At 47.0% G+C, this 14,023-nt stretch overlaps 1 protein-coding gene and 1 long non-coding RNA gene across 3 annotated transcripts in view; one reads left to right on the top strand and one right to left on the bottom strand.

The window, feature by feature from the left end:
• ZFAND3 (zinc finger AN1-type containing 3) overlaps nucleotides 1-1,403 on the bottom strand; it is a 336,409-nt gene extending 335,006 nt beyond the window's left edge. For both annotated transcript variants that reach the window (XM_034962030.3, XM_034962032.3), the window contains exon 1: nucleotides 728-1,403. In XM_034962030.3, coding sequence (XP_034817921.1) covers nucleotides 728-798 — 71 coding nt within the window. In that variant the 5' untranslated portion in view covers nucleotides 799-1,403. The remainder of the gene's footprint in view (nucleotides 1-727) is intronic.
• Nucleotides 1,404-1,412: 9 nt separating this feature from the next.
• Nucleotides 1,413-8,100, top strand: LOC129397956 (uncharacterized). Its single transcript, XR_008625612.2, has 3 exons — nucleotides 1,413-2,163; nucleotides 3,746-5,060; nucleotides 7,745-8,100. It is a non-coding gene; the product is annotated as an uncharacterized LOC129397956 (long non-coding RNA).
• Nucleotides 8,101-14,023: the final 5,923 nt, after the last annotated feature.

Here is a 14,023-nt window from a genome sequence, read left to right as displayed (position 1 = left end):
GAAAGAGGAGAATTTGAGAGCCAACTGAGGAAACTGGATCTCATATTCCCCAATCCAGGCTGACTTCAGGTTTTGTGTGGTTTTTTTCTTCCTTTTTGACAAGGAAATTTTACATATCTCCTGAAACGTGTTTTACATGAAGGTGAGACCTCAACAATCTTGTAACTTTACCCCAGCCTGGTTCTGGACTCGGTTTTTACAAACGGGTGACGTGTGAATAGCTTCCTAAAAGCAAATGGGGCACTGGGATATAATCTAGGAAGTGATGATGCAAGTCTCCGGAGGACGGGAAGGAGGGGAGGTGAAAAAGTCAGAGGAAATACCCTCCTAGTGCCTGGGCACCAACTCACACCCCGGGAGGGAGGAAGGGCTGGCTTCCACATGCCCAGGGAAGGGGCACCCCTGCTCCTCCCGGAGCGGTCAACGCCGCCCCCTCATCCCTCCCCGCCGCCCTGCCCCCCTCACCCGTGGCCCAGGAGGCCCCCGTGGGCCCGAGCTTCAGGCCGGCGAGTCCCAAAGGGTGGCAACGCACCCCCGGCAGGGCCTTCTCTGCCCACCCCCAGCTCCCCACCCGGCACCCCTCCCCGGAACGCGACCCCCACCCCCTCCCCGTAGGCCCGGGCTGGGCCCAGCCTCCAAGGTTCCGGCCTCCCGGGCCCCGAGGCCTGCCCAGGCGGCCCTGGCGTCCGCACCCCCGGCCCCCGCCCCCACCCGGCCGGGCACTTACCCCCAGAAGCCGCAGGGACAGCGAGGCGGCAGGCTGGGCGCTTTGCTGCGCTCGCTCCCAGCGTCTCCCATGGTGCTCGGCGGCGGCGGAGCTCGGCGGCGGCAGCGGTGGCGGCGGCTGGGCCCGGGCCCCGCTCTGAGGAGGCGGTGGCGGCGGCGTCGGGGGGCTCGGGGCAGGGGGAGGGGGAGGGAGCGGGCGCACGGGCTGGCGCGAGTCCGGGGCTCGGAGCCGGGATTCCAGGCCGGTCAGCTGGAGGCGGGCCGCACCACTCGGCCTGCGGAGACGGGGGGGGGGCGGAGAGGCGCGGAGAGAAGGAGGAGGGAGCCGAGGAGGAGGGGCGTGCGGACGCACCGAGGACCGCGGGGGAGGAGGGACACAGACGCCCTCGGCGGCTCTCACCGCCGCTCCCCAGCCAGAAAGATGTCCTGTGCGGTGGCGCAGGGAAGGACCGGAGCCCCCCGCCGGCTCCGGAGTCGCAGCGGCCGCTCTGAAGCCCCGGGCCCTGCTGTCTCCGTAACACCGTCCCCTCCCCCTGAGGCTGCGCTGACCGGACAATGGCCGCTCCGCCCCCTCCCCGGCGTGCGCCCCTCCCGAGGAGTCACAATGGTCTCGCCCGGGGGAGCCAACGCCAAAGCCCAGCCGCTGATCAGCTGGGATCCGGGCGTGCCACTTTGTTCCGCGCCTCAAAGGCGGAATGCGGGGCTGTGGGAGAAAGCGAGAGCCTCGGGCTGTGGCCCGGCGACGGGCGGCTGAGGCCTTCGTATTCTTAGAACTTTTAGAATCTGAAGCAAACTTATCTTCCCCCTGTCTGAAGAAGGGGAGCAGGTTTCTGAGTACTCCGGGGCGCGGTACCTCCCCCTAAACGCGAATGGTGCGCTCCAAGCGGGAGGGGGAGGAGCAGATTAGTTGTGTAGGGTAAATTGGGCCGGTCCCAGAGTGGCGGCGCATGCGCCCGTAGAACCCGTAGTCGAGTGCGAGGAGGGGCCTGGGGGAGCAATGCCAAACGCGGAAGTGGAGCTCTGGCTTCCCGGGACGTCGGAGTCAAGGTCCCTGGAGCTGCCGCTCTGGCTCCTGGGCGATTCCGGGGAGCCTTTCTCCCCAATTTGCCAACTCCCTGGGCATCTCTCTCTCTTCCTGGTCCCGCCACACCCAAACAACTCTTATAGTTCCACCCGGTATACTGGTCTCTTGACAGGAACTTTTGGGAAATGCCCCTCCCCCAGCCCCTTGTCTGGGGCAACTTCCTTGTCTCTTCTCCCCCACCGGTGTTGGGGAGTTCCTTGTCTCCACTCCCAACCACAGAGCCACAAGTACATTATCTATGCCCAGGCGAGTCCCTATGCCCAGGCTAGGAGAGCCGCACTTCTTCCTACAGCTGACACGTTTGGTTTTTGGAGGGGAAAGGGGAGCTGTAGCTGAATCAGTAATGGAAATTGGTAAGTGACCAAAGAAGTTTGAGACACTAAAAAAATGAGTCCTTTAACGATCCTAGTCCTTGATCCTGAGCTCATTCTGATCTCCAGTTAGTCATGAACAGAGAAATCGATTATTGATGACTAATTCAACACGGAGGCAACATCCTCCAGACCTTTTGGAGACCCATCGCTGAGGAAGACTTCCTGGCTCTTAGGAATAGCTGCCGTATACCCTCCTTGCCTGTCGGGTATATCAGAGCCTCAGAGAGACTATTACCTAGATTAATTTGATTACCAAATGTTGCTATCTTATTTCTTTATATACCAAATCACATTTCTGTTTGTGCATACTGTGTGGGTTTGTTAACATTGATGTTTATTTTGGCCTCTAAAGAGCAAGGATCGCATTTAGCTTAATATGCCACAGATGCTGTTGATGGTGAAGTTAATGATTGCAAAAATCAAGCACTTAAAGCCAAAACACCCTAAAATGTGAGTGCTGATTTATTATGCACAATGTTTAGTTTTAATTTGGTGGATTTTCCAAAGCCTTCAATAAGTATATCTGTAAGAAAGTGCATAGAAAAAGCCGGACGCTGTGGCTCACGTCTGTAATCCCAGCACTTTGGGAGGCCAAGACGGGTGGATCACCTGAGGTCAGGAGTTCGAGACCAGCTTGGCTAACATGGGGAAACCCCGTCGCTAGTTAAAAAAAAATACAAAAACTTAGCCGGGCATGGTGGCACGCGTGTAATCCCAGCTACTCGGGAGGCTGAGGCAGGAGAATCGCTTGAACCCGGAGGGCGGGTGTTGCAGTGAGCCGAGATCATGCCATTGCACTCCAGCCTGGGCAACAAGAGCGAGAGCGAAACTCTGTCTCAAAAAAAGAAAGAAAGAAAAGAAAAAAATGCATAGAAAGGATAAAGCCATACAGCACACCTTGCTCTCATTGGATTCATATTACCCTTAAATCTTCATTTAAGCCGACATAAAATTCCCACATGCATGAGATACTTAACAGCCTTTGAGTTTAACAAAGATTAAGTGGGACTATCTCTCTTGGCATCTTGATGATTTTCTTTTATGTACAGAAAAGGAAACTCGACAACTAAAAGGAGAATTCAACATAAAAAGTGATTGTCATTTTCCAAACTGCTTTCCTGTTTGCCAGTTATTCAACAAACATTTATTCAGTGCCCAGTATACACAAGGACTTTGCTAAGCACTCTGGAGACTAAAAGGATTAATAAAATGTAGCATTCACCAGCAGGTCCCTACATATAATGTAGATAATTTGGTTCCAGTCTTCCTCTCAGACTTCATTTTCTACTCTTCTCTATTCACCCTGCGAAGCAGACACTAGTTGCCATTCCTCAAATACACCTTGCTTTCCCACATCTCCATTCCTTTGTCCTCCTGTTCCTGACTGCTTCAGCTGCCTTTTCTCTTTATATGTATACACACAACACAAGGAGATAATCTTATACAACCCAAGGACACAGAGAGCGGTAAGATCTCATGAAGGACTGAAATAGGTACCTAATACATCAACAGGAAGCCAAGTGTTTGGTTTTTTTCGATATCTTTTTCTCTCTGGTTACAGGTTCTTCCATCTCTGCTGCTCTCTACAAAGCTGCTTTATAATCTCGGCAGAGCTGTTTTCACTGCTTTTTTGGGAACGTAATCCAGGTTTACCCAGCCTCACTTCAAGAACAAACAGAGACTAATTAGTATCTATGAATCCCAATCCCCAGGAGAAAGAAACTGATTGGTTCGATTTATGTCCGCTTGTGTACTCTTGGTACAATCACCTTTGACCATCAGGGCAGTTATGTAGTCAGGTCTCTTTGTTTTGTAAAGCAAACATGGCTGCCAGAACCCCATCTTTGTAAGCTATGTTCTCAAAGTTATGTACTTGGCAAAGATTCCAAAAAATGTCCACCACAGACCATAAACGAGTAAATTGCAGCTGAACTTCAAAAGCATAAAGAACAATTGACATGTTAAGGATTTTCAACAGACTGACTCCTACTTAAACAAATTCAGACCTGAATTTAAATGGAACTCCTTCAAAGAAGTCATCCCTGACCCAAGCCCCAATCAAAATTTGGTGGCCCCATTATTATCTTACATGGCACTCTTTTTCTTTATAGTACCTATCATAGTTTAAATATGTATTTGTGAGTCTCTTCTCCAAAAATCATGTCTGTTTTGTTTACTGTGATATACACAATACTCAAGGTGCATTTGGGAGGCGTTCAATAAATGTTGCATGAATAAAAGCACAATAATTTGTTAGTCAATGTGAGACCCACAAATGGATTGGAGTCATAGTTAGACAATCCTGGGGGAATGTCTTAGTTACCAACCCACCCTCCCTAGAAGACATTGAAGCTCTCTGCTTTTTTTTTTTTCTGACCTCGTTCATCACAAGGCTGCCAGCTTTTTTGTCACACTGAAGTTGTATGAGATGAGACAGTATTTAGCTGCTGCTTATGACGTTCCTAGCCAGATAACTCTTTACTCTTAGTTCCCAGTGTCTCTATCTATAGAGCCCTTGATCCAATTCCTATAACAAGCCCACTTAGTTGACTGAAAGCTCAGAGAGGACATAAAATTTCAGGGCATCATCAAATTAGGGGAACAAAGTGTGGGGGTAATTGGTAGAGTGCTTTTGTTGTAATTGTCTTGACTATTTTCTGTCGTGTATTATGTTCCAGATGAACCTGTGATGTGACTCCTGGGAGTAGTTTGCAATCACCATTGGCCCAAAAGGAGCCATCTACGTGCTCAGTGGGGTCTAGTAAAGGATAATATTAATTCTTCAGCAGCCAGAGCTTTTGAAGTAGGAACTGAGGGTGTATAGAAAAGAGCCTGGTATGATTCAAGGTCAGGAGCAAACAATGGCTGCCTTCTTGGTAAGAATTCAAAAGACCTACTTAGCCCTGGAAGACTTTACCAAAAAGAAGGGACTTGTAGAGACCTGAGAGAAAGCAGATGATCCTCCACTCTAATTCTAATCCCTACCCTTGAAACTCACTCTCAGTTCAAAATCTGTCATCATTATAATCCATCCTAACCTAGTATTAGCCCCAATGTCCAATCCAAACTCTAGATTTAATTCTAATCCTAATATTATCTGTAAAATTTAATCTCAGTTCCCAACTCTAGTTTTATGAGCTTAACAAAGGCTCTTTGCCTTGCCACTGAGTTATTTTCCCTAGCTCCTTTTTCTTGTGTCCCTTGACCCTGACTGACGAATGAGAGCAGAGAACCCTATAACATCCTGGACCCCTGGAGAGAATGAGAGCCAATTTCAATAATCCAGGTTGGATCCAAGGCCTTGGGCTGCCAGGAAAGAGAAAGTGGGGCATCTGTGACCAGAGCAGGAGGCAGAGACCCTGCCCAGTCACATTTCTTGTTGCCTAATTCAGGGACTACTAAGCCTCTGAAAGTCCAGAATACATGCACTCCAAGTCACCTATGTAGACTCAGGAATGTGAGGTACAGTTGGCCTACAGTGGAAGACCTGAGACCCCTCTGCAAAACAATATGGTTAGATTAGACGAGTGACCCCTCTGCAAAACAATATGGTTAGATTAGACGAGTGGCTTTTACGCTATGTTCTCAGAGAGCAAGAATTCTGAGTTTTGCTCTCCTCTTTCATTTGAATTTGGTTTTCCAAGGGGATGAGAAATTTTTTTTCAAAAGGCATTGAACGAGATCCTCTCTAAGGTTCCTTCTGGCCCTTGAGTTTTCTGATGTGCGGTTGATTCTTTTAGTCACTTATGGTCCAGTTGGCATGGATAAACTCTCAGAGCCAAGGGAAAAGAAGGGCAACCAAGCATACCATCTCCAGCCTGTCTCAGGAAACTAAAAATGAATTAAATAAAATGAAGAGTGCGACAGGGAAAAAGGGAGGAGGGGAGAAAATGCTGCCATTTCACGTCCCATGTTCCTCACGTTCATGAAGCAATTGCTGATTTCCCTGCTGCTCACACCCATCTTGGTGTGAAATTTGATTTTGCTGACTTTTAAATTTATTTTCAAGAATGGAAATAATTGTTTTTCCTAGAAATACTTGACCTTTGTGGGGAAAAAGAAATTCAAACAATGAGAAAGCAGAAGTCCTCCCTAATACCATCGTCCTCTAGAGATACCCTTTGCTAACAGTTGGTATATAGCCGTCTAGGCTTTTCATTTGTGTATGGTCATATAAATGGAATCATGTAACACATAGTATACTCTAGCTGATTTTTTTTTTAACTTTGAAATAAGTCACGTACATCTTCCATATATAGTTCTGCAGTATAGTCTTTTAGTTAGGGTTCTCTAAAGAAACAGAACCAATGGGAAATTATATATGAGATTTATTATAAGGAATTGGTTTACACAATTATGGAGGCAGAGAAGTCCCAAGATTTGCGGTGTGAAGGCCTGGGAACCAGGAGAATCCATGGTGTAAGTTCTAGTCTGATTCGGAAGCAGGAGAAGATGGATGTCCCAACTCAAAGGCTTTCAGGCAGACAGCAAATTCTTTCTTGCCTAGCCTTTTCTTCTGTTCAGGCCTTCAATAGAGTGGATAAGGCCTTCCCATCTTGGGGAGGGCAATCTACTTTACTCAGTCTACCATTTTGTTTTAATTCATTCAAACTGCTATAACAAAATACCATAAGGGCCGGGTGCAGTGGCTCACGCCTGTAATCCCAGCACTTTGGGAGGCTGAGGTGGGCAGATCACGAGGTCAGGAGATCAAGACCATCCTGGCTAACACAGTGAAACCCCGTCTCTACTAAAAATACAAAAAATTAGCCTAGCGTGGTGGCAGGCGCCTGTGGTCCCAGCTACTCGGGAGGCTGAGGCAGGAGAATGGCGTGAACCCAGGAGGCGGAGCTTGCAGTGAGCCAAGATTGCGCCACTGCACTCCAGCCTGGGCGACAGAGCGAGACTCCGTCTCAAAAAAAAAAAAAAAAACATAAAGTGGGCAGCTTATGAACAACAAGAATTTATTCCTCACAGTTTTGGAGGTTGGGAAGTCCAAGATCAAGCCACTGGCAGATTTGATCTGATGAGAGCCCACTTTCTGGTTCATAGATGGTACTTTCTTGCCATGTCTTCATATGGTAGAAGGGGCAAATGAGCTCCCTTGGACACTAATGCCATTCATGAGGACTGTGCCTTTATTATCTAATCATCTTCTAAAGGGCTGTACCTCCTAATGCCATCACCATGGGGATTAGGAGTTCAACATATAAACTGGGGACTATGTGTGTTGGGGGACACAAGTATTCAGACTGTAGCAAATGTTAATCTCAACCTCAAAGATGCACCCATAATAATATTTAACCAAATATCTGGGTACTGTGCAGCCCAGTCAAGTTGACACGTAACATTAACTATCACTAAAATCATGGGCTCCAAACTCAGGCTGCCTAAGTTCAAAAGTCAGGCTGCCTAAGTTCAAATGTGGGCTCTGCCACCTACTAGCTCAGAGACTTGAGGGAAGTTACTTAGCTGGTCTGTGTCTTAGTTTCCTCATCTGTAAAGGAGGCATTTGTAATGAGCTGTGGTTTTTATCTGCCTACTTCTCCCTGCTCTTCAGGGGTGCACACACTCACTGGTTTCGTCAGGGAGCCCTATCCTTCTGGACACAGGAATTGGGATTGGCTCAGGGAAAGGCAGGGCCCTCCCTAGGGTGACTTGTGAGCTTTGTCTTCTGAGATCAAGTGTCCCAAAGACCATGTAAGCCTGGAGCTGCTGAAGGACCTACCATCTGTAGTGAGGCTGCCTGGGGAATCGAGCCAACAGAAGGGAAAGAAGAGAGTTGGAGAGAGAGAGACTAAATCATCACGACGTTGTCTAAGTCCTTCAATCCGACTAAGTCTGACGCCAGAGCTACCCTCTGGACTTTTCAGTTACATGGGCCAATAAATTCCTTCTTTTACCTGCACAATTTAAATTGAGTTTCATTATGTTCCATGAGAAAATCCTGACCATCCCTAGTAGTATCTACCTATTTCATAGGTTTATTGTGATGATTAAAGTATATAATCTGTGAGGAAATCTTAGCGTAGTATGTAGTGTGTAGTACAAGCTCAGGCCAGGCGTGGTGGCTCACACCTGTAATCCCAGCACTTTGGGAGGCCTAGGCAGGCAGATCACTTGAGGTCAGGATTTCTAGACCAGCCTGGCCAACGTGGTGAAACCCTGTCTCTACTAAAAATACAAAAATTAGCCAGGCATGGTGGCACACACCTGTAATCCCAGCTACTTGGGAGGCTGAAGCAGGAGAATCGCCTGAACCTGGGAGGCGGAGGTTGCAGTGAGCTGAGATTGCACCACTGCACTCCAGCCTGGGCCACAGAGGGAGACTCTGTCTCAAAAAAAAAAAAAAAAAAAAAAAGCTCCATAAACACATGCTATTGTTATTATTATTTGTTTCTTTTTAATGGCTACTGACTATTGTATGGGTGAATTATTTAAAGAATCTCCTCTTGATTCATTTCTCTCATTGATTCATTTGCTTTCATTTATTCATTCAAAAGACACTTACTGAGCACTGTATTAGGCCGTTGTTGCATTGCTATAAAGAAATGCCCGAGACCAGGTAATTCATAAAAGAAAAGATATTTAATTGGCTCATGGTTCTGCAGCCTGCATAGGAAGCATAGCATCAGCATCTGCTCAGCTTCTGGGGAGACCTCAAGGGGCTTTTACTTATGGCAGAAAGTGAAGCAAGATCAGGTACTTTACATGGTGAAAGCAAGAACAAGAGAGAATTGGGGGACAGGGGAATGCCACACACTGTTTTGTTTTGTTTTGTTTTTGAGACAGAGTCTTGCTCTGTCACCCAGGCTGAAGTGCAGTGGCACGATCTTGGCTCACAGCAAGCTCCGCCTCACGGGTTCACACCATTCTCCTGCCTCAGCCTCCCGAGTAGCTGGGACTACAGGCGCCCGCCACCGTGCCCAGCTAATTTTTTGTATTTTTCATACAGACGAGGTTTCACCGTGTTAGCCAGGATAGTCTCGATCTCCCTACCTCGTGATACGCCCGCCTCAGCCTCCCAAAGTGCTGGGATTACAGGCGTGAGCTTTCCACTTTTATAAACAATTTTACAATGAACATCTTTGTCCATTTGTCCTATTAATGTCTTAGATAAATTTTTTAGGAAAAGAATTTCAGGCCGGGCACAGTGTTTCATGCCTGTAATCCCAGCACTTTGGGAGGCCAAGACGGGCAGATCATCTGAGGTCAGGAGTTCGAGATCAGCCTAGCCAACATGGTGAAACCCTGTCTCTACTAAAAATGTAAAAATTAGCTAGGCATGGTGGCAAGTGCCTGTAAATCCCAGCTACTTGGGAGGCTGAGACAGGAGAATTGCTTGAACACAGGAGGTGGAGGTTGTGGTGAAGTGAGATCAGGTCATTGCACTCCAGCCTGGGCAACAAGAGCGAAACTCCATCTCAAAAAAAAAATGGAAGGCTGGTTGGGCGCAGTGGCTCATGCCTGTAATCCCAGCACTTTGGGAGGCCGGGGTGGGCGGATCACGAGGTCAGGAGATGGAGACCATCCTGGCTAACACAGTGAAACTCTGTCTCTACCAAAAATACAAAAAATTAGCCAAGAATGGTGGCACATTCCCATAGTCCCAGCTATCCGGGAGGCTGAGGCAGGAGAATCGCTTGAACTCGGGAGGTGGAGGTGGCAGTGAGCCGAGATTGCACCACTGCACTCCAGCCTGGGTGACAGAGCAAGACTCCGTCTCAAAAAAAAAAAAAAAAAAAGAATTTCAATGCCACTTAACGTTCATTGTATATGGCCAAACTTCCCTCCAGAAAGCTCATACCAATTTACACTCCCTCCAATAGTGAATGAGAAAGCAGATTTCCCCATACCTCTGTAGCGTGGAGATATCATCATTCTCTTTAATCATTGCCAATGCAAAGGTAAAAAAATGGCACATAATAGATGTTTTAATTTGCATTTTGGGAGTTATTAATGAGGTCTGGGTTTTTTAATGTATATAAATATACCATTTGAATTTGAATTTACTTTTATATGGCATTATCTGTTTATGTCCTTTGTCCGTTTTTCTACAGGAGCTTTTTTTTTCTTATTTAGCTTAAGATATTAATGTTGGTTTATTTTATTTTATTTTATTTTATTTTATTTTATTTTATTTTATTTTATTTTATTTTATTTTATTTTTTGAGACAGAGTTTTGCTCTTATCGCCCAGGCTGGAGTGCAATGGCACGATCTCGGCTCACTGCAACCTCCGCCTCCTGGGTTCAAGCGATTCTCCTGCCTCAGCCTCCTCAGTAGCTGGGATTACAGGCGCCTGCCAGCACACCTGGCTAACTTTTTTACTTTTTGTAGAGACGGGTTTCACCATGTTGGCCAGGCTGGTCTTGAACTCCTGACCTCAAGTGATCCGCCCACCTCGGCCTCCCAAAGTGCTGGGATTACAGGCATGAGCCACTGCGCCCAGCCATTAATGTTGGTTTTAAGAATATTAACTCATTGTCATATGCACTGCAAATTATTTCTCTGTCATTTGTCTCTTAATTGTATCTAGGAATTTTGATTTTCTTTATTATTATTATTATTATTATACTTTAATTTTTAGGGTACATGTGCACAACGTGCAGGTTTGTTACATATGTATACATGTGCCATGTTGGTGTGCTGCACCCATTAACTCGTCATTTACATTAGGTATATCACCTAATGCTATCCCTCCCTCCTCCCCCCACCCCAGAATAGTCCCCGGTGTGTGATGTTCCCCTTCCTGTGTCCATGTGTTCTCATTGTTCAATTCCCACCTATGAGTGAGAACATGAGGTGTTTGGTTTTTTGTCCTTGCAATAGTTTGCTGAGAATGATGGTTTCGGAATTTTGATTTTCAAGATATCTAAAATGCAGTTGAAATATGTGAATTAACCTTGGCTAATGTTTGAATTGCCTACACGGGCACTCTTTTTTAAGTCCTCTATTTGTTGCTTAAAGGCAAAAAAGAAAAGGAGAAAATTAAAGGGGGAAAGACAGGATATTGCAGGGATTGGGGAGCAGGCAGCTGAGAGAAATCTTGCCCCCTCAGCCTGCCCCATCCCACCTCATCTCAGGCGGGCTCAGCTTAGAGACCAATAAATGGCCAAGAATTTCATGAATTGGCCCAGCCCATCAGGCTTGATGCCAGCCCTGAGCTCCCTGGGGTGAACCATCCAGGACACGTGCCCCAGCCTTCCCCGTTCTTGTCTAGAGGTTTTAAAAAAGCAGCCAGAAGCCACAGCCAGGCTGCCATGTAACTCTGAGATCCCAGAGACTGGCCTGCAGTTTTTTATCAAGTCCCTTGCTTGTTTGTACAGATCATTTCTAGGGGTGAATGCACCATGTGTGGCTGGGATGGACTCCAAGAACTGACTCGAGGAGAAGAACCAAGGCTGTTTGTGAAAAAGAGAGTTTTAGGATAAAACGGTTAGAATTCATTATTAGGGTGAAATTAGGGAAGGAGCCAGAGTTGGGGAGGTTGGGCTTGAGAGTCAGGAGTAGACATTTGGAATGCCAGACAGAATTAGTGGCTCAAGGAAAGGTTTATGACCTGGAAAGAAGCTCAGATGTACAGGATGAAGTCGAAAGGTTAAGACTGGTGTATTCATTGCCAGGCGTCACGCCTGTAATCCTAGCACTTTGGGGGGCCCAGGTGGGCGGATCACGAGGTCAGGAGATCAAGACCATCCTGGCTAACACAGTGAAACCCCATCTGTACTAAGAAAACTTAGCCGGGCGTGGTGGCAGTTGCCTATAGTCCCAGCTACTCGGCAGGCTGAGGCAGGAGAGTGGCATGAACCTGGGAGGCGGAGCTTGCGGTGAGCCAAGATCGCACCACTGCACTCCAGCCTGGGCAACAGAGCGAGACTCAGTCTCAAAAAAAAAAAAAAAAAAAAAAGATTGGTGTGTTTGTTTGGGTTTCCCCAGAAGCTGAGCCTGAGATAAGGATTGAGGGGTACAGAGAACACAGCTGGGGATGGCAAGGTGGCCAATAAAGGGTGTATCATCGAGCCAGTTATCATTGGGAGTGACTACAGCTGTGGGGACTGTGCAAAACCTCACATTAAAGCCATCCCATCTGAGGAGTCGGGTGAGGTGGCACACTGAGTTTTATATACCCACTTCCATCAATAGTTGACATAGATCATTGCACTTCAGCCTGCCTTTGCAGGCAAAACAGGCTTCTCTGGTTTCAGAGAAAACCCTCAGGCAAAGACATGCAGAGACGGGCCATTGGAATTTGGTGGGATCACTGAAGTGGTAAGGGCTGAGGGATACGGACCAGACTGGCATCTACAGTGTCTTCTATACCTGGAGACAATGTGTGTGTGTAGATTTGAGAGATGTGATATTTGCTAAAATTATCCAGGGGTTTCTTCCTAAGGTCATGATTAATCAGGTAAGGCTAGTTGTCTTCTGATTAGGAGTAAAGGAGCAGACTTGAGGTTATAACTGAGATTAGAGAATTAGAGTTCTAGTACAAGCACTCAGGATATTCATCCTGCCCCAAGTTGCACAGCTTGGTGAGCCACACAGGTGGTGAACCAGGGCAGGATTGGGGCCTCCAAAGCCCAGTAAGAGGATAGAGGGCAAGATGGCCTGTTATAGGGAGGGCGGTTTCCACAGGATCCTTGCCGCCTGCAACTCCTTCCCCGGCAGCCAGGAAACTGGGCTAGAAGGAGGCTGTGCAGCTGCCATCTGTTCTCCCAGCTCAACAGCCTGGCAACTGCCTGCCCATATCTGCTCTCTGCTCTGGAGGAGGAGGCATTCCTCCACGGCCCATTGGGCAGGACGAGGAGCTGTGCCCTTGCCAAGGCTGCACCACATGATGGATTCAATGATGATGACTTTCTGATGTGGGGGCTGCTCAGTCATGTAGCAGACCCAATCCCGTCTGGTGTATGTTCTTGAAAGGGCTGCTGGAAGAAAAAATCCACATACTGCTCATGCTGGTGGGAGGGTGTGCGTGTATACACATGTACAGGAGGAGTGTGTACACACAGGTGTGAGTACACAGGTGTGAAGCTAGATGTGTTTATATATGTGCATGCACATGCACATACAGGGGGGAACATGAACATTGAGAATTCAAAACTATTGCGTTCAATTTCCTTCTCAGAGATCATTGAGCAAATAAGTCCTTAATAATTAATAATGCTTCTGTTTTTTAAATGCTTTCCACATGGAGTAACTTAGTAGGTGCTTTATACACTTTGGTTATTGTAGTTAATATAAATCTTACAAGTGCCACTCAAAAGAAATTTTATCTTCTTTATGCTACAGATGAGAAACCAAAGTTTGTGAGGCTAAATGAGCTGTCCAACACTCAATTCATAAGTGGCAGAGCCCGGTTTCAAGACCATGTCTCTTATTCCACAGTACATGATATTTAATTTTCATCCTCTCCTAAATATTCTCAATGAGAATGAACCAACAAACTACAGCTACACACAACAATAGGAGTGATTTGCATAAAATTAATGTTGAGCAAAAGAAGCCAGACAGAAAAGAATACCTACTACACGATTTCATTTATATCAAGTTCAAAAACAGGCAGAACTAATCTATGATATCAAGAGTTAGGAGAATGGTTAGCCTTGCAAGGGGCAGGGAATGACTGGAAGGGGACACTGGAGGGACTTGTGGGGGGCTAGTAATTGGTAATATTTTCTGTCACCCAGCCGGGAGTGCAATGGTGCAATCACGGCTCACTGCAGCCTTGAATGCCCTGGCTCAAGTGATCCTCCTACCTCAGCCTCCCGAGTAGCTGGGACCACGGGCATGAACTACTATGTCAGGCTAATTTTAAAATTTCTTTTAGAGATGAG

The sequence above is a fragment of the Pan paniscus genome, chromosome 5 (genome assembly GCF_029289425.2).
Source record: "Pan paniscus chromosome 5, NHGRI_mPanPan1-v2.0_pri, whole genome shotgun sequence".
NCBI lineage: Eukaryota > Metazoa > Chordata > Mammalia > Primates > Hominidae > Pan > Pan paniscus.
Note: the sequence above shows the minus strand (reverse complement) of the source record. Positions and strands in the feature narration are given on the sequence as shown.